A 20793-nucleotide genomic window follows, 5' to 3' on the forward strand; every position below is an offset into this window, starting at 1 on the left:
TGTGGGGTGGGAGTCCTACCAGGTAAGGTATTCCTAATAAAATGCCAAGTAAGAGTATTTGTATTTGTATGTATAAGAAAGAAACTACTCATAATCTCGTCAGCGATAAATTCATGTATTCATTATGATTTTGTTAAACTAATTCCGATCTTTTATCTTCTGTCAAATCTGTTAATGCATTTTATTTGTCTTCTACTTATATATTACAGGAAAACTGTGCTTGGAAAAAAAATCTTGTAAAGACTTGATGACAGTGTTGGCCTCAGTCTTGGTACATACTTTAAAAGTCTACAATATTACATGCTGGGACGGAGCTTCAAAGCAGTGAGATCACAATCCAAAGAAGTGGTGAAGGTGTTAACAATGCGTGTTACGAAACAGGCAAAACACACCTCATTCATTTTAGTGCTCCTGCAGATGTTTGTGCTGCAACATTTTGTGGGCAAGTTATTGTATCTCAGTGGCGAGACAGATAGAAGTTGTTCTTTATTGAAACTTCCTTAGTGAAGCTCAGTTATTAAGAACAGCGATGAGCTTTATTATGAGAACAGCTGTACTTCTCTTCAGCCTTGGTAAGTACTGGCAATGAGTCTCCAAATGAATTCCATGGGTGAGGGTAATGTTTTACTTAATAACCAGAAGAAAAGCTGTTGAGGTCTATTAGTATCTGTTTTGGTCTTAACAGCTCAGAACTACATTTCTTTGCTGTTTGTTTCAGGCTGGATCTCCCACTCAGATTCTCAGACTGTGGAAGTCCAGCCTGGAAAAAATGCCACACTGCTGTGCTCCAACTTTTCCAGTTTTCCTACTCACACAATCTGGTTTAGACTAGTCAACCAAACCTCGCCTATTTGTATTTCATCAATTTATAATTTTGCTCAGCCCAGTGTTCTCTGCAACGGAATTGAACGTGAAAAAGTTGAATTGACATCCAACATCTCGACTATCTTCCTCAAAATCAAACAAGTAGATTTGTCTGATTCTGGGTTGTACTTCTGTGGATATTATACAAACGGACACCCAGTGATCGTTAACTCAACATATCTAAAGGTTCAAGGTAAGAATGATGTAACATTTCATATGAGAGTTAACCACAGGAAACAGATGTGTGTCTTGCATTACAGTCAGATTGTAATGCAGTACTGTGAAGAGGTTGGATCACATTTGAAGAATCTTTTCAGTTTTTGCACAAAATGTGTTATTCAAGTCAAATGTGGGCATTTCTCTTGTAGGAGGAGCTGATGAAACAACTAACCTGACGAGCTTAATTCTGACCGCTGTGATTGTTGTTCTTACTAAGGTCATCATTTGCCTTGTTATCAAAATGAGGCTTCAGACAGGTACTGCTCAGGAACTCGGTCCTATCTCTTCATGTTTAATTTAAAAAGTCCACTTATGCAATTCAAAGACATAGTCAAAGACAAATCTATAAGAAAATTATCTTTTTTCTTTTTACAGAATCTAGTATCCAGCCTGAGAATTGATTTTTTTTTTTTTTCATCGAATCAACTAAAAGAAGAGGAGAATCAGTCTTAGTCATGCTGCTGTCACATTCCTGACAAGCCATCTGACATTTTATAATTATAATTTTACAATGATGCAAGCTGGACAACAGAGTAAAAAGATGATCAGTGCATTAGAACATATAGTTTATATCTTAAATATAGAACAGGATATAGTGCTAAAAAAATGGCTTAAATCTTTTTATCAAGTTTACCCTTTATAAAACTGTTCCATTGGAATATTGACATTTTGGATTTAAACGTTCCCAACACATGCAGCTGTAGCCTGTATCTGACATGTCTGTTACCAGAACACTAACACTGTGGCTTCAAAATGTCCTCAGTTCAAACCTTAAACGGTGACATCTTAGTGGCTGCATTTATACTTTATAGCTATAGTCATTGTTTTTCATCTCTTAATCACTTTGTAGTAAAGAGAGTTCTTATTTTTTCCTCTAACTTAGAGAAAAGATTATATATACACATATATGTATATATACACATACATACATATATATTTAAAGAATCAAATCTTTTCATTCACTCCCAACAGCTAGACTGTTTTATGGTCACTTCTGTTATTACCTGTGGTCTGTGCACTTGTGTGGTGTGTGTATTTAAACAGGCTAAAGGTATCTCAAGTTAAATGGTAAGTTGTGAATGTAAAGGAAAAGATGATCGTTTGACCATGTTTTCCTAAATTTAACATACACTGAGAGGGATACCCAAGTTACTGGGGTACAGATTAGCACTCCTTTGTTGCATCTAGATTGGAACCTTGCAGTGGCCAGGAGAAAAAAATTCAGCTTAAACTTAGAAAAACAGGCAGAAGAACATGGTTTCATATGTGACATTGGTCTCGTCAACATATTTTTGTCACCAAACATTTTAACTTGTTATAATGTACCTGTTTTTGCTCAATATTGCCTTTTTTGTCTGGTTTCTCTCATCTGTGTTTCCCTCCTGTCTCCCATTCCCTGATTTAGTTTCGAGCTCATGTTTGAGGTTTTTGGTTTGTTTTGTAAAGTTAATGCCTTGAAACGTGTTTCCAGCAAATAAAGCTGCATTTTGAGTTTAAGTCCAGTCTCTGGTACACTTAATTCTTTTATAAAATTATACCCTTCATATTTTCAAAAAGGGAAAAGCCTTATCTATTATAAGAAAATCATCATACATCTTAAGAGTCAAAAAAAATGTTGCACTTAGCTGACTAAGTGTTCAAATCTTTAATCCATTAAAACACGTCTTGCAAATCTTTCCCAGTACAATGCCTGTATACAAGAATACCAAAGAAGCAGAGCAGCTTTTAGACACGGCAGCAACATATTTTGCTTTGTAGTGAAGACTATATAAATTTATAGCCATGAACAGAACAGGAATCAATGGTGTCTCCAAACAGAAAGTACTTATTTTAACCCTGCACCCACAGTTTCCAGTAGCTCTTTATCGAAGGGCAAAACAGTATAAGTGGTGGTTGATGGAGAAGGAGCCAGTGTGGAAAATGAACAGCCCAGATTACCTCATAGTGAGAGTGAGTGAGGCTCTGCCGTTGCTTAATGGTGAGAGAGAGAGACAGAGAGAGAGAGAGAGAAAGAGAGATCAGAATCAGAGAGAAACTGAAAGAGAGAGCATGCAGTGGTCTGACAGACACGTTCTGACTCCTGGCTAAACTCGGGGTTAAAATGCACTTCACAAAAGTTAATAAGCTGTAGTGTGAACACAAGTCAGACAAACACAAAAGAACCACCAAGTCTGATGTGCGGAACAAATAAACTAAAATGAAGGTAATTAAAATGAACCTATTAGGAAAATTTCAAAGTTCATATTTTCATTCTTGAATTTTACTAGAGTAGCTTTACAAAATACACAGTTGAAAATATGCTGTTTTTCTTACACTATGACCTTGAAACAGCCCGCTCTTCTAAAACGTGTCTTTTGAGCTCCCAAACTTTATGTTGTCTGCTTCAGGCTCAGTTCTTTTGTTAGCAACACACAGCAGGAGCAGCTCCCATCAATGCAAAACTGACTCTACTAACATCTCAGTCAGTGACATAACATAGACTGACCGTGAATCCAAAATACTCCAACAGGTCATTTTGGAAAGAATTAATCATATTTTATAGAAACGGGGAAAAAAACAAGAACATTACAGAACTGAATAACCACTACAAACATTGTCCTTACCCTTTAGCAATAAAAAGTCCACAAAATTCACATTTATATAAGAGGAGAGGCACATTTACTGTGCGTGCAGGAGATCAAGTGGAAGGGAAGCAACGCTAAGGGGCACTAGAGGTGGACTCAAGCTGTTCTTCGGTGGTGTAGACAGGAAGAGAAACTGAGTAGGAGTAACCTTTAAGGAAGAATTTGTGGTTAGTGTTGTGAAGGTGAAGAGAGTGTCAGAAAGGATCATGACTTTGAAGCCGGACATAAAAAGGTCTACACTGAATGTTGTCAGTGTGCGTGTCCCAGAAGTACTAGAAGAGAAAGGAATTGTGAACTAAGATGGACAAAGTGGTAGAAAGTATCCCCTGAGGGAGAGACTGATGATTGGAGGAGACTTCAATAGAAAGGTGAAGGGAACAGAGGTGATAAGGAGAAAACATGGTAATGGATTTTGCCAGCAGCACGGAAATGTCTGTGATGAGAGAGGAACACTGGATAATGCATAAGAGTGCAGGAAGGTAGATACAGGTGGACTACATCTGTCATGTAATGACTGTGTGACAGTCAGATTTTTTTAAAAAAGCAACTTTAATGGTGAAGACTTCAAAAAGCAAAAAATACAAAACATGTGCAGAACATGAGGCAGGCATTCACAAACTAGAGCTCTTGAGGAGGAACCTCTGAACAGGGGTTTACACAACACAGAGAGAGGACACAAAAAGAAGACAAGGAAAATGAGATGAGATGAGAAGGGACACGACTGAGCAACACAGCTGAACAGAATCTAAATAATGAGACAGGATGAGACTATCAAAATAAGATTGGAAATAAACACTGAGACTATACTTTACTTAGTATGTGTACTTTTCTGTTTTTCCAAGTACTGTTCAAATTCAAAGTGTGCATCAAGCCAGGTACGCTACAAATGTCCAGATTTGTCCGCACTCCGCCCATTCTATCGAGCATGCATCAGTGGTGACTGGTGTGTACTTTGTGCAGTCAGGTAGCCCAGAATGCATTTCATCTGAAACTTAAAAAAGCAGCAATGACACATAACAGCAGCTACAACTGTAAGTAATGTTTTGGATTGGTGAATTGGACCCAGTTTCCAAAACACTAATCGTGTCTCAAATATAACACATTAATCCTATCATGGGTTCATCACTGTCCTCCACCACTAGGCGATCGTGGCTCAAGAGTTGGGAGCCTTGTAATCGGAAGGTTGCCGGTTCGAGCCCGGGCTCGGACAGTCTCGGTCGTTGTGTCCTTGGGCAAGACACTTCACCTACCGCCTACTGGTGGTGGCCAGGAGGGCCGATGGCGCAATATGGCAGCCTCGCTTCTGTCAGTGCGCCCCAGGGCAGCTGTGGCTACAACTGTAGCTTGCCTCCACCAGTGTGTGAATGGGTGGATGACTGGGTGTGTGAAGCGCTTTGGGGTCCCTAGAGGGGACTAGTAAAAGCGCTATACAAATACAGGCCATTTACCATTTCCCTGGAATTTTATTAAGCCAGGTGTCAGAAGTTCTGACAAAGTAAAGAAAGTCCTTACTTTTTCCACCTCTGATGATGTATTAAGGCAGCTCTGAAGCCAAAGGGGCATCAAATCTGGTACTAGCAAGGTTCACCCAATGAAATGGCTCACAAGTATATAATGTTATTTAGAAAAACGTGAATAAAAAACCTGGACATTCAGGCTAGAGGACAGTTTTATAAAGTGTGTTCATGCAATACTGACAGTTGACAAAAGTCCAGTACATCATGCTAGCTTTTGTGGGCAGACCTAAAAATAGAAGAAGAAAAAACAAACACCCACCCATTTATGTGTAAAAACACACTTCCTGGGTCTCACTTCAGTCCCAGACATTTCAAAGGTTCACTGGTCTGTGCAGTAATGAACTTTAGTTTGATTTCGACTTTAGGTCTCTGCAACCTCTGTGCGTACTGACTTGTAATTACATTCAACTTCACTGCTAACCTTATTTTTGTTATGTTTACCTAGCTGTTGCTTTTATTATTTACCTAAATTAAGTGGTAATGTACTTTTATATTACTTTTATTGTTTCAGTGTTGATTGCAGTCTGCAGGGCTCAGACTGTGGAGGTCCGTCCAGGTGAAGAAGTCACACTGCAATGCTCCAACATTTCCAAGCACAGTTCTTTAACGTTCTGGTTCAGACTGGTCAACAGAACCATGGCCAGCTGTATCTCTGTCATGTTCAGAGCTGATAAAAGTGTGGCATACTGTGATGGATTTCATAACGGATCGTTTGAAATGACTTCCAACAGCTCCACTATCTTCTTGAAAATTAAACACGCGCGTGTTTCTGACTCTGGACCTTATTTCTGTGGATTTTTCACAATTTTTCCAGTTTTTAATGTGATACATTTAAATGTTAAAGGTAAGAACATTTAAAAGTTTTTGTGGGAGGTTTCAGTCCTGTATGTATTTATTTATTTATTTGTCAAATTATATATTCGCTTTATTTAAAGACTTCAGTGATACTGATGAGACTGAGAGCATCACCAAAAGTAAGTTTAGCCTAATTACTAATCATCTGGTTTCTATGTTTGCTTGCTAATTTTGTTAGAAAGTGACCAAGACCGAGAGCTGAACTTAAACTAATGCAATGATTCTGTCTTTGTAGAAGAGTGTGATGGAATATCAAAGCTGGCCGGTCTGATTTTGGCTCCTCTGACTGTTTTCCTTATAAATGCAGTTATCGCCATGGCTTTTAAAATCTGGACACTACAGACAGGTACTAGAAACAGCCACTGGTTAATTTTGGTTAATTTATAAATAAGATTTTGCCATGACTGACTGGATGTTTTATTTCTGTGGCGAAGCTGCTGCTGAAGGACAGATACTACAGCAAAGTGAGGTGAATCCATTTTTACTGTCCATGATAATGTGTTTCAATATTTGAAATGAAATGATGAGACCTTTGTAACTCTGAGTTCTTGTTTTCAGAACCTGGATTCTGATGAAGCAGCAATGACTTTGTACCCAGCAGCAATAATAATGAGAAGGCCTGCATCACAGAGAGAAGTCGAGACTCATGTTTTTTACGTAGCCCAGTAAATGCTCGGGGAAACATTGATAAGGTTTCCGATAAATCTACAACTGGGATTTTGTGTGTAGTTAAAGAGTCTACTGTAATGTAGAAAAAAAATGTTTGATACATTGACAAAGTTTCGTTTAATGAAATGTTGTCTTGTTTGGAACAATAAAATCAGGTTTTTCTTTCAGGAAGTGTCTATTATGACATTAACTGACTGTTCAGGTTGTCATTTTGTAAGAGATGGAGATCTGCAGCTGTGCAGGAGTGAGTAGGTAAAAGAAATACTACTCTAATATACTACTATATAGTATTATTCTATAATAATTTAGTAAAAAAGTTAATGGGTTTTGTTTCAGTATTAAGAACTGGAAGGCAACGCATCTTGCTTCCATCTGCTCTAAAAGATCTCCTCTGGTCTTAAAACGTGTTCGTGGGACTTATTAGATGATCTCAGCCTGCCAAAGGAATCGTGGGGATCTAAAAGATCAGATGTAGGCAGGAGCGTCACAACTCAGAGTTTTAAAAGTCAGTACTAAGATTTTAAAATGAATTCTAAAATGTACCGGAAGCCAGTGTAATGAGAGTAAAACTGGGTTAATGTGCTCTCTTTTTCGTGTCTTTGTTAAGAGCCTTCTTCTTCATTTTTGAATTTCAGCATTTTCAGTCCCAATGCCTACTTTTATAAATATTTATATAAGAATAGCTGTAATCTACATCTACTGCTGCCCGTCACTCCTCCCAGGGCATGGGTCACCAAAGGTAGATCTCCACAGATTTCTGCCCTAGGCCCTTCTTTCTAGTTGGCTCCAGGTGTAACCCATCTTTTTTGCTTCTGCCTCAAGGTCTCGTCGCCAGGTGTTTCTTGGGCAGCCTCTCTTTCACTTATCTTGGGGGTTCCACCCGAGAGCTGGCCTGCTGATGTTGGTTGGTGGTTTGCGTAGAGCAGGGGTGGACAACTCCAGGCCTCAAAGGCCGGTGTCCTGCGGCTTTTAGATCTCACCCTGGGTCAACACAACTGACTCAAATGATAAGATAAGATAAGATAAGATAAGATAAGATAAGATAAGATAAGATAAGATAAGATAACCTTTATTAGTACCACACGTGGGAAATTAGTTTTGTCACAGCAGGAAGTGGACAGTGCAGTTATATAGCAAAAATTATGAGTTCTTCAGGCCTCTGGAGAACTTCAAGACATGTTGAGGAGGTCCTTTAGCCATTTATATCAGGTGTGTTGGATCAAGGACACATCTAAAGCCTGCAGGACACCGGCCTTCGAGGCCTGGAGTTGCCAAACCCCTGGCATAGATCGTGCCGTATCAGCACAATCTTCTAATAGCTATAAAGCAGGGGTTGGTGTCCTGCAGCAAGCAGGTAATAAAATGATTGCACCACTTAACCAGAGTGATGACAACAAGTCATTTTAAGTAGCTTAGTCCATTCTGCCGTCAGTCTTTAATGTGGCTAGTCAAATGAGAGAGCGGCCATCTTATCTCCTTATATGGGGTGTGGACATCAGGCTGGAGCTAATCGTCTCTGAGCTGTAGTCTAACCGCACTGAGGCAGCTGCACAGTCAGATTATCATACTCTCCCCACAGAGTACAGACATTTCCATGACAGGAAACACTATGTACACCAAATGAAACTAGTGGCAGAAGTCATAACAGAGTATTATTAAGATTAAAAAATCATGTTCAATAATAATAATGTAAATCATCCTACTTCTTGCCAGTTGTATGACACACTAATCTAAAGGTCACTAATGAAACACTGAATAGCACTGATAATTCATCTCATGTCTCCTTAACTTTCTTTTAGGACAGTGCAGGCTGGTTGAAGATGGTCTGTGGTTTTCTTGTAGCCCACAGTGTGTGTTGTGCCTATGTGGGAGTAAATGGCTCTCAACCAGCTTTAATGACACCTCTGTAAGGTGTCCACTGATCAAAGCCTGAAAGCATATGTTCCTATAATTCAAATCTGCAAACACAAGTTTATACAGTATACAAACAGTATATAATTAGCTGAAGAATATTCAGTCCATATTATAATACTGGTTATTATAAAGACTTTGAGACTTTTCTTAAACTCCTGAATTTTTTGCCGTTTGGACATCACAGCCCATGCTGTCTTATAGTACGAGACCTTCATGAACTTAGGACACTTAAGCAAGTGCAGATTGTGCTTGTATGTGATTCAAAATTCCTAATTGAAACAATTTGTGCCCTGAAATAACTGAAATAGCACAAAGGCTTCTGTCAACAAGAAGCAGAAGTCCAGCAACAGAGAGATGATGTTGAAACTCATGTTGCTTTATTCTGCCAGCAGGTAAAATGGATTTTCTGTGTTTATAATATAAAAATGTGTATCTATTCTTTTTTTATATCTATTTTTTGTCTTAATTGGTCTGCATCTAAACAGAATAAGGGCGTACTTGATGCATATCAAACTCTCACAGGGAGAGTCAAATAGAAAATACTCACCCATTCACAGGAAGAGACAGTGCAGTGTGGTCTGAGCACAACTGAAATGGCCTCCACAGTCAATACAGCTTTAGAACAAAGTTTAAAAAGGAGCAATGAAACTTGCCCCCCTCAGTTTTGACTAGTCTTTGTATTTGTACAGACTTAATGATAAATAATGAAGAAAATTAAAATCCTTCACCCTTGAAGGATCGTAGGATTGAATGAAAATAGGTTATGAATCTAAAATGAAGTGTGCCACAGGAAGACTTAATACCCTGACCACAAACATCAAATGGCATGACTGTAAGACCAAGAATAATGTTACTTTTATAAAGCACATCATCTTTGCTGGAGATTTTATGAACAAGAGCAAAATATAGTTTACTGATTAAAAGATGAAACCGAGTTCTGTAGCAACATGTGTATTTCTACAAAAGTCATATAACATGTGTTTTCATTGGACGTTATTTTAATTTCATCAGATCTTTAAAATTTCTAATTAACTTTTCTACCGGCACGTTTTTTTTTCCTGTCCACAGTTGTTATTGTGTTTATTTCAGGAAGCAGGTTTTGTGCATCCTCCCCCCGCCATTTTCCACTGTGGTGACAACACTATGTATCAGCAAAATCGAAAGCAAGACAAAGACAGCCTTCAACTCTGCAACGAAACCACAAGCAACAAAGCTCAGTAGTTTGACACAAAGTTCCTACTCGTTTCTTATCATATGTTCATTTAAACAAATAGCAACGCAGTAGTTTGACACAACGTTTCACAAAGTTTAAACAAATAGCTGTCCTGCTCGCCTCCTGCTGCACCTAAACCAGCTGGCTGAGCCTTGGTTACATTTCCTGATTTATAAAGTTGATACAAAGGCTAAGAGCAGAGCAAATGTTGATGACAGATAAGCACAAGCTGATTAGTATGACTCCTCTTATCTTCAAATTTTAGGTTAAACGATCAACACTAACAATTTTCATATTCCTCAGACCACTGGATTGAAATGGAGGATTTGTACTTTATTTACTCATTGCCATGGTAAATTCTGACATGAGAGCCGTATTGGCACTGCTGCATGTGCTTAACTCAGGATAAATATACTCAAAGTCGGTTGAACTTGCTTTGACAAGCCTTTCTAGAAAGCCGCTTCCTGGAGTTTGGCCAAAGAAGCTAACTAATTCATCCTGTTATTTGTCTAAAAGCTGTGGAAAGAATCCACCTGTGGTAAATTCAGTTGATTGTAAATGACTTGAAAAGACACACACTAATCTACATATGCTCCTATTATTGACAATATATGACAGAGCACAAACCAAGCATTGAAGTCCAAGGGATTGTCTGTAGACCCTAGGCTGGGGATGGGTACAAAAGGATTTTTGGACCATTAAAGGTCCCAATGGGCATAGTGGTCTCCATCATCCATGCATGGATGAAGCGTGAAACCACAAGCGTGACTTTTCCTAGAGCTGGCCACTTGGCCAATCTTAGTGATTGGTATAACCAGCTAAAACCACATTGTTTAAAGCTCATTAACATGTTGAACTTACAGTTTGAATAAGAATAATTTATACCACTTTAAGATTTCCTTGTTTCCATTGTTGGTGTAACAATATACAAAAGGTATGTCTATCATGTCATTTACTGCATGATTGACTGTTTTGTTGCAATTGTAAATTGTTTGTATATTTACCTGAGAGAGGAATAGGCCAAGGTGCTCTATGGCAGACTGAGGCTACGTTCACACTGCAGGCGAAAGCGCATCAAATCTGATTTTTTTTTACCCTATGCGACCCATATCCGATCATGGTGTGACAGTGTGAACGGCACAAATCCGATATTTTCAAATCCGATCTGGGTCACTTTCATATGTGGTACTGAATCCGATGTTTCAGAAAGCGACTGCTGTTTGAATGGTCATGTCGCATTAAATCCGTCTTTTACGTCACCGACACAAGACAGATGCCAATTATCAGCGCCGGAGAAGACATCGCGAACGCTTCCTGGCCATCCCGTGAAACTGCTGGGAAGACAACGTTGGAGAAACGTGAACATTTTATTTGTACTGTATAATCTGCAGATTCTGACAGAAATCTGCAGCTATCCTTTGAAGCACCGCTCCTCTAAAACAGCAATAAGGATAATTATTAGGTTATTTACATTATTATGTAAATAACAAAATAACTTAAAGCAAAAATTGGGAAACGTGAAGTCCGAAGTCTTTATATTAAGGCCATCAGTCAAACAATATTGTTTGCTTTGGGTCTAAACAGAGCACGTTGTGTGTGACATCTTCTTTTGCGCATGCGGGCTGCTTTGAGCGTTCACACTAGAGAGCGTTTGCTGTCGCATTTTATTTGTAGTGTGAACGAGCAGACAAAAAAATCGGATTTGATCAAAAAATCGGAATTGAGCATTAAGACCTGCAGTGTGAACGTAGCCTGAGTGAGCAGCTAGTAGCAACTAGCTACTAACACTTGAGAAAAACAGTAAAAATCGGTTGTTAACATTGTTTCTCCCGAAGACCAAGTGAAACACAGTTGGGCTGTGTGTTGCACTACCACATTTCAGAGCGGTTTCCCTCTTCGGCATCACAACACAACAGAGTGGTTTGTAGAACTGCTAACAACAATAAAGGTCTGAGGACTGCTGAGGTCAGTTTTCTTGTGCTTCACACTACAAAGGACAGTGTGTTTGTTAACATCCATCATACTCAAGCATCAGCTGCTCAGGCCTGCAATGGGTTAGGATATTTGTCTATTGCTGGCTTAAATTTTAGTTTAAATTTATTTTCTGTTTACATGTGCCAACAAATGTAAATGTGTGTAATGTTCTAGTAAAACCGTTTTGCAAAAACTTATGAGATGTTGTGTATTAATAAAGTAGTGTTTACATCTGCAAGCATTTCCTCTGATGGCACTTTTTCAATGAGCGGGGGAGTTGTGTTCTTGACTGGGTTGCTACTTTGAGTTTGGCCATAATCTTGTCATTACAGCTGCCTGGGCATCATCTAGTTCAGTTACACTGCTCTCATCTATCAGGTCTGGGCAATTGCGTCCATACTGCTCAGTATTGATCCCGCTGTGTTGTGTGAAGAGAACATGATTGATTAAACCACAAATGCAAGCTTCTTTAATGTGTTTTGCTTCTTGTTAACCTCCTGGTAACTACTGTCAACTAAAACTCATCCATTTGGTTTCAGGAAGTTTTGATGGTTATTGATGGTTTCCCTTTTAATATTTTGGCCTTTTGATGACTGCTAAAATTTAGATAGAGAGACATTATTTAAGAGAATGTTTTTGAGCAAAGCCGAGATGGAAATCGTATGACTAAAGTCACTTTATTTAGGAAAGATCAATGTTTAAGAACTGGGCATTTATTGAGATACATAATTAATTAAACTATTTGGCAAGTAGACCCCAATACCATCAGAGCAACAGGTTCTGATTGGTTTACAGCAGGCAGGCAAGAAAATTATTAGACTAGAGTAATTTTATCATTGTTGAGTTGAGGGAAAGACAAATGTTAAAAAAAGACTAGCAGCGTGAACACCAAGAGAAGCAAGCAAATGAGTGATCACAGATCTTCCTTACTGATATTACGAACAAGCTTTATAAACATGTACAACTAAAGTGAAAAAAAAGTAGTGTACGGTCTGTGGCTATGTTTAGAAATGCGGAAGAAGAAAAACAGTGTAGAAACTAACCTGCAGGCAACAAACAGCAAGGAAATGATCTCAACCACAAGAAGACTGGTTTTGAGCTTAATCACACACATCAAAGACCTAGCTGTGTTTAAAACTCTTACTTTACTGATTAAACCTTTTATTTGACACTTTACTACACTGAAGTATACAAACTGACTGACCTTGAATAAAAACAACGATATTTGCAAAGACTTGTGGAAAAATCCTCCTATAGTGATAACTGCAGACAATTATTTAATTGCTCATAGTTGACATGAAGGGTGTTTAAACACCCAGATACCAGGACAAAAGGGAGGAGATCGCACTTGGGGTTAGGCGTGCATGCTTTAGAGGTTAAAGCACCTGAAGTTGTTAGTGTTTTGGCCCCACTGGCTCAACAGTAAATGTGCACAAAACACTGAGGCCTGAAAAAGAACGAGAAGTTGAGATGGTTTCTATTTATAAAACCAGGTGCTAACTCAACTCATCTGCTGTGGTGCTTGTTCTAATTTTGTCTGTTCTTATGTGTGAATGTGGGACGAGCAAGTAATTCATACCAGTAGTAAGTTGGAGTCAAAAATGGAGGGGAGTTTGCAGCAGTCGCGAAGTGAGTGTTTGGCAGGAAGAGGCAACACAGCGTGGTCAGCTGATGTCAAGAGAATCAGGTTTGTATGTGCAAAAGTCAAACCTGAAAGACGGCGGTAAACACCAGCTGAGATGTTCTCAAGACCTCTATACAAGTTAAGTAGAAGAATAAAAACCACCACAAAGCTGAAAATGTCATTTTAACTGTGTGATCACAGGTGTGACCTCTTACCCTCTAAAGGGACAGCCAATCAAAAGAAAGTTGCTTTGTTGAAGCGTGAGGTTTTTAACTTTTGGTTTGAACCTTTTGGAGACCAGTTTTGAATCTCTGTTGATAACACTGTACCTTAATGTAAGATGAATCTTTAAAAATAGGTGAAGAGACATTAATGTATTCGTCTAGGTTTGTAGACTTTGAATGGTGACAGGCATTTGTAGAGCATTTTTATAATCTTGACCACTTGAGAAGCTTTAACACACTTAAACAGTGAACAGGAGGTTATGGATGCTTCCAGGGCAAAAAACACAAAAGCTCCTCACTATGAGGTCCAAGAATTAGCCATAGAAGGTACACTGGTGTGAATTGTAGGCATAGAAACACACCCTACAGAGTTAATAGCATTAAAACAAAAAATTAATGTGTTTATTAATTATTTTAATAATTATTATTTGATTGATTTTTTTGCACACCAAAACAGGAGTGTTGGGAAATGTATGATTGGCATCTGTGTGATATATTACAAGCACAAAACCGAACCAAAAGCATAGCAGTCAGGTGCTGACAGAGGAATGTGTATGATTAATTGATCATCAGTGGCCCACATTTTCACAGCTTCTTGGTCTGAATCATTCAAGGATACTGTAACACAAACCAAGAAAGAAACACATCGGCAGTATCTTGCATTTAAAGAAGCAATTGTTGCTGCCCATCAAGAGTTATGAGGCCATTTCTAGAGTAAACAAAAAGTCCATCATTCAACGAGAAAGATCATTCACAAGTGGAAAACATTCAAGACATCTGCCAATCTTCCCAGAAGTGGACGTCGCAGCAAACTAACCCCACAATCAGACTGTGCAATGCTTAGAAATGGCCAAAAAATGGGCAGGGGTAGCTCCGTAGGTAGCATGGTTGCCCCATGATCAGAAGGTAGTGGGTTCAAATCCACTGAACGGCTATCCTGAGGTACCCCTGAGCAAGCTACCGTCCCTACAAACTGCTCCCCGGGCGCCTGATTGGTGGCTGCCCACTGCTTCACTGAGTGAAAGGGTTAAACGCAGATAAAGTAATTTCTCCACGGGGATCAATAAAGTATACATTATTATTTAACAAAAAAAACCAAGAGCTACATCTCAGCTTCTGAAGGCCTCAGTTAGCATGTCAAAGTCTTTGACAGTGAACAACTACATCATGTTCAGAAGGGCTGCCAGGATAAAAGCTTCTTCTCTTTAAAAACAACAGCTTAGGGTTTCAAAGTCACATCTGAACAAACTACAAGATTCCAGGACATACGAGGCAAAAGTAAAACAAACTCAAGGTGTGCCTGGCTATTTCAGGAGGTTGAAGCCAGGGTTGCTACAACAGGATATGGTTTGAATTTGCTTCACAGGTCATGTTCAGTGGATGCCTGTACGTAACTACAAAGTCAAGAAATTTGTATCCATAATGGCATTTTGACTGACTACAAAACAGACTGAACAATTTTAGTGCCACAGGTCTGGCAAAAATGCCAGAAGGCTGGGATTTTGCTAGTATATGTGCGATAATATGAAAATCAAAACACACTGTTGGATAACGAACATTGTATGAAACAAATGTAAAACCTTTACTAAAGCACTGTTGATATTTTATACAACATTCTTGAAAAACAGACCACAGATGCTCTCAAAGCAGACAGGCCCTGGAGAGGTTTTTCTGCTCCATCGGTGAACTGAAGAACAAGCTGACCACAGATACCGCACCGTCACATCCAGAGCTGAAGCTGCAGCAAGGCCGTGCAAGACGCAGTGGGCTGACAAAGTGTCAGTATAGTAGCACAGTGCTGTGATGTAATGATGGAGCAGTCAAAGGCTCACTTTGAGCAAACACAGCACTTAGTGTCGTTTGAGCTTATTGATCCTGAGCTCTTTCTGCAGTTTAAGGAAAGCCTCCCCCAGAAGCAGCTGGACATTGCAATCAAACATTTCCCACTGATATGTAAAGAGAAACTGAAAGTATCCTACACTGGAGCGGAGTTTGCAGGATTACACTCTGCAGTGTCACTTCTGAGGATGCTGACAGAGAGCAAACTTCAGGACACTTTTTCTGAAATGCTGAAGTGAACACATTTCAGAAACATCAGAAACCATCTGACATCAGCAGATGCAGAGCTGTGTTTTAGTACACTGAAGAGGATCAAATCCTTTCTTTGAAGTACTACAGGGTGCGACAGGCTGAATGCACTGGGTGTACTGTGTACTGAGTGGGACTTAATCCAAAAAACCACCAGACTTCAATCACAAGGTGATTAATATGTTATGTTATTAATATGTATTCCAGAAAGCTGCAAGACAATGTGAGCTTCACTCTAAATAATGTTAGCCAGATAAGCTGGACATCTCTCTCCCCCTATAAAATACCGTAACAAACTCTATAAATAACCCTAAATATGTTTATTTATTTGCTATCATCTTATTTTGGCGCTTATCGCCTTCATTTACCATTAGCTGCGATTAACTTCCCGTTTGAGTTTTAATGCTATTATTTTGAAGGAATGACTTCCTGTGTAACTGGTGTCGCAGCGCAATTTGGCAGCAATCAGGGGATGTTGGAGGGGGGAGTTGTAACTGTGTTTATGGAAGTTTATTTTGTCATTAGCAGCCCCCTTGACAAAGACACAATGATGTAAATAAGTACATGTTGAAATATTTTGCGTGACCAAAACTGCGCATTTGTTAAATGTTGTGTAGAAGGTTAAGTTATTTTATGTTGTAAACGTTAACACTTGTAAGTGTATGGATTGTGACTTATACACTGTTTTTGTGTACACATCCCCAGTTCTGATGGTGAGATTGAGGGTTTATTGCCATTAAACCTAAAAATTCATCAGTAAAGTGCCGTCCTTCATTCCAGTAGGTTTGCTTCCCTCCTGTTGCCTACTACTTTTCTTTAAAGACCAATTTTTTTCTGCTGTACATACCAACTCCTTTTATTGGGAACAAGTTGTTTGAGTCACTATGCTGCAAAATTGTTGTGATTGCAATTGCAGTGTATTGGCAGTTTCTACAGTTCCACACATTTTGCATAACATCCCTAGCAGCATCAACAGTAAGTGAATAGATTTTTCTGGCATTGTAGCATTCTGATCATTCAACCATCATTACATCACTCTTGAATATTTAGTTTTTCCTAGAAAAAAAATGCCATGTGCTAGTGTGCACAGAAACAAATAGTCAAAAGGTTTGTGGGTAAGTGTGAGAGAGAATGTGTGTGTGTGAGTGGCATTCTGGGTATTTCTCTATATAGTTTTGTTTGTGTTGCTGTGACGAGGTGTTGTGGCTGCAATGTGGTATCGAGGATGCAATGCTGCTGCTGTTAGTGTGAACTATATAATGCATTTGTTAGCCAACCCAATATCACTATCAGTCACCACTGATGGAGATTTTAGAGAAAGAGAAAGGGACATCCGGTAAGAGGCTGTTTTCTTAGTGAAAAGTTTTTTCCCATTACAGCCATGGAAAATTAGTTAGCCAGAGTCACTTCTACAGAAAGTCTAAGGAACAACTATTCACATTGACCAAATTTTGCAGGAGTCTGCCCTTGTTTCATTCCGCATCTGACAAAATCTTCACACTCCTCACCTTTTGTTAAAAATGAGCCATAATTTCATAATGGTCCAAATTGTACTTTATTTATAGAAAAGACCAGTAAAGTAATTTTTATTTACTTTCCCTTTGACATACATTTTTCATTCTGTCATCCACACACCACCCCACCCCCACCACTGGCCCCGCCCCACTATCTGAGAACCAGTGCAGCAGGGTGGCATGATGCCACAAAGCTGATAGAATCTCAGACCGCTTTCTGCAACATGTCATTCGTATTCAGTCATCTAGATCCAGTGGAGCTCATTGGTATATTCATCTAGACCTCTCTGCATTGAATCATATCTGTTATTAACCTCTGTCTCTCTTCCACAGCATGTCTTTATCCTGTCTTCCTTCTCTCACCCCAACCGGTCGCAGGAGATGGCCCCGCCCCTCCCTGAGCCTGGTTCTGCCGGAGGTTTCTTCCTGTTAAAAGGGAGTTTTTCCTTCCCACTGTCGCCAAAGCGCTTGCTCATAGGGGGTCATATGATTGTTGGGTTTTTCTCTGTACCTATGAAGCGCTTTGAGGCGACTGTTGTTGTGATTTGTAAATATATATAAATAAAATTGAATTGAATTGAATCTATTCTCTTTCGCTTATCCTTACAAGGGTCCCAAAGAGGGCCTGGAGTCTATCCCAGCTACCACAGCCATTAGGTGGAGCACCCTGGTCAAGCCGGGGGGGAAAAGAATTGCAAATCTTCCCCAATGACAAAGTGTCCTTAGGCCCAAACTTTATCCTCTTCCAACGCAAACCTGCATAAATGCAAGAAAAAGAAAAAGAAGCGCACAAAGCTGTGGTGTTTTTTTGGTGGTGGGCAAGTTCTTTTGTCTGAGCAATGTGGTCAAAATAGGAAATAACACCACTTCATGATGAAACTTTCTTATTTGAAGCTGAAAGATTTCTTATGCACAGCGATGAGCTTTAGTATAAGAACAGCTTTACTGCTCGGCAGTCTCAGTAAGTACTGGCACTGAATTTCTCTCAAAATCCAAAATGCAAAAACATGTTGAACTGAATTTTAAAAACTGAATTTAAAGTCTACTAAAACCTTTGGGAGGTATTAGTATCTGTTTTGGTCTTACCAGCTCTGAACTTCATTCCTTTCCTGTTCTTTTCAGACTGGATCTCTCTCTTACAGTCTCAGACTGTGGAAGTCTGGCCTGGAGAAGATGCTACACTGCTGTGCTCCAACTTTTCCAGTTCTCCTACTCAAATTATTTGGTTTAGACTAGTCAACCAAACCCAGGCTCGCTGTATTTTATCCATTTATATCCCTACTGTTCCCATCTCATTCTGCAATGGAGTTAAACACGAAAAGTTTGAAGTGACATCCAACATCTCAACTGTCTTCCTTAAAATCAAATACACAGATTTGTCTGACTTTGGGTTTTATTTCTGTGGATTTTATTGTGGCAGACACCAAGTGATAGTCAACTCAACATATTTAAAGGTTCATGGTAAGAATGATGTAGCATGTCTCATAAGAGCTGACAAAGTGAAACAGATCTCAAACCAAACATGACGAGTGAGTGACATCACAGCGACTACAGCCATGTTTTACATGCTGATGGTTTTTAATTCAGTGTGCAGCACAGTGTCGTTTTATTTTTATGTTGTGTTCTAAATCTTGGATTAAGGCAGCTTGTTAAATCTATTTTCAGTGTTGTCACTCCCAACTTTTTGACAGTGTTTTGGTTGCTTTCATTCCTTCACTTCTATTGAAGTACCAGAACCAATCTTCGCATTGTTAAGCAAACATCTTAATTTAACAGTATTAAATATAATAAAACTGTCATTAATTATTTGGGATTTTTGTAATTAAGTGGGGGTTTTTTTTTTCATTTCATTTCAACTTACAGTACAGGGTGGGCCATTTATATGGATACACCGTAATAACATGGGAATGGTTGGAATGTTTGTGGCACATTAGTATATGTGAGGGGGCAAACTCCTCAAGATGGGTGGTGACCATGGTGGCCATTTAGAAGTCGGCCATCTTGGATACAACTTTGTTTTTTCAATAGGAAGAGGGCCATGTGACACATCAAACTTGTTGGTAATGTCACAAGAAAAACAATGGTGTGCTTGGTTTTGTTCTGTTTTGTTCTTAAGCACTGTTTTAGCAGCAACCTGTCAAATAAACACATAATATGTTCCCATTTCAATGGAAAATTCAAAAGATAACACAGGTTGACAAACCAACAATGTGATTTCCAAAGAGCTATTAGCCAAAAGCTTGGTGTTGTGTGGTGTATAGGGTGGCGCAAAAAAGAACATGTGGCAGGCTTAAAGAACTATGTACAGCATATGAGCAGTATCCGAAAGTCCATTTATGGTCAACAAAAGTTATATGCATATATTTTTTTTAATAATAAAATTAACTTCAATAGTAAATACAGTACCAAACACATCTTTAAAATAAAGCCAACATACTCAATATGTCTTTTTCCTGAAAGCATTTATGTGCTTACTTTAACAAGCACAATACAGAACCTGTGGGGGTGTTTTTAACAAGAAGAAAAGAAAAGAAAAGAAAAGAAAAGAAAAGAAAAGAAAAGAAAAGAAAAGAAAAGAAAAAGGAAAGAACAAGGAAAGACAGAGGTTCACCCCGCCTCTTTACATTAAAAGCAGACTTTCTAGAGCAGAGTTCATTACCGGACATTGCTTTGTTGCAGTCATACACCATGAACACATTTACTTTGATAGCTACATTACTTTTCTGCAGGCTCAGTGAGTATTGGTCTTTAATTACGCTAACCTGGAATAAACATTTACATGTTTATTCAAAGAAATTGTTATTTTTTTGTCATCTGTGCTTGTTTCAGGCAGGATATCCATGTCAGTTTCTCAGACTGTTGAGGTCCAGCCTGGTGAAGAAGTCACGTTGCAGAGCACCAACATTTCTTCATATAGTGGTTTTACATTCTGGTTCAGACTGATCAACAGAACAAATGTCAGCTGTATCGCGGTCATGTTTAGTACACAGAGCATTTCATACTGCGATGGATTTCAAAACGGGTCCTTTGAAATGAGCTCCAACATCTCTACTGTCTTTCTCAAAATCAAGCAGGTGGCTGTATCTGACTCTGGACTCTATTTCTGTGGATTTTACACAAGTGGACGTCCACTTTTTAGCGTGAAGCGTTTAAAAGTTCAAGGTAATATTTAATCTGTGTGATTGTTTAGATTTCTGTGTTTTTCCTTCCTTTAATATGTTTCTTAAAACCAGTATAAAACCAAACTGTGATTATTTCAAATGACATCAAAGTAACAATTGCTCATTACATTCAAAGGCTATGATGAACTTGATGATGACATCAACAACATGTCTCAAAGTAAGAGTCCTTTCTTTAGTCTGTTAGCCAAACCCAGAAAAAGAAAAAAAAATTATAATGACCGATTTTTGTTGCAGACATATCTGGTGACAAAATGGAGGTGATGTGTGCGATTTTTGCTACTCTGACTGTTTTCCTCATACTGATCATCGCTG

The 20793-nt window shown here is 38.9% G+C and overlaps 1 protein-coding gene and 2 long non-coding RNA genes across 3 annotated transcripts in view; 2 read left to right on the forward strand and 1 right to left on the reverse strand.

Moving 5' to 3' along the window:
- LOC146523247 (uncharacterized) overlaps nucleotides 1-20793 on the reverse strand; it is a 339030-nt gene that overhangs the window by 292304 nt on the left and 25933 nt on the right. The gene's annotated exons all lie outside the window — the stretch shown is intronic.
- LOC146523274 (T-cell surface glycoprotein CD8 beta chain-like) lies at nucleotides 2-5137 on the forward strand. Its single transcript, XM_085154884.1, has 4 exons — nucleotides 2-572; nucleotides 719-1057; nucleotides 1233-1340; nucleotides 1459-5137. Exons 1-4 carry the CDS (start codon nucleotides 530-532, stop codon nucleotides 1482-1484), a joined length of 516 nt encoding a protein of 171 aa, XP_085011010.1. The 5' UTR covers nucleotides 2-529; the 3' UTR covers nucleotides 1485-5137.
- On the forward strand, nucleotides 6084-10723 carry LOC146523275 (uncharacterized). Its single transcript, XR_014873296.1, has 3 exons — nucleotides 6084-6425; nucleotides 6514-6548; nucleotides 6638-10723. It is a non-coding gene; the product is annotated as an uncharacterized LOC146523275 (long non-coding RNA).

The sequence above is a fragment of the Neolamprologus multifasciatus genome, chromosome 3, assembly GCF_963576455.1.
Source record: "Neolamprologus multifasciatus chromosome 3, fNeoMul1.2, whole genome shotgun sequence".
In the NCBI taxonomy this organism is placed as follows: domain Eukaryota; kingdom Metazoa; phylum Chordata; class Actinopteri; order Cichliformes; family Cichlidae; genus Neolamprologus; species Neolamprologus multifasciatus.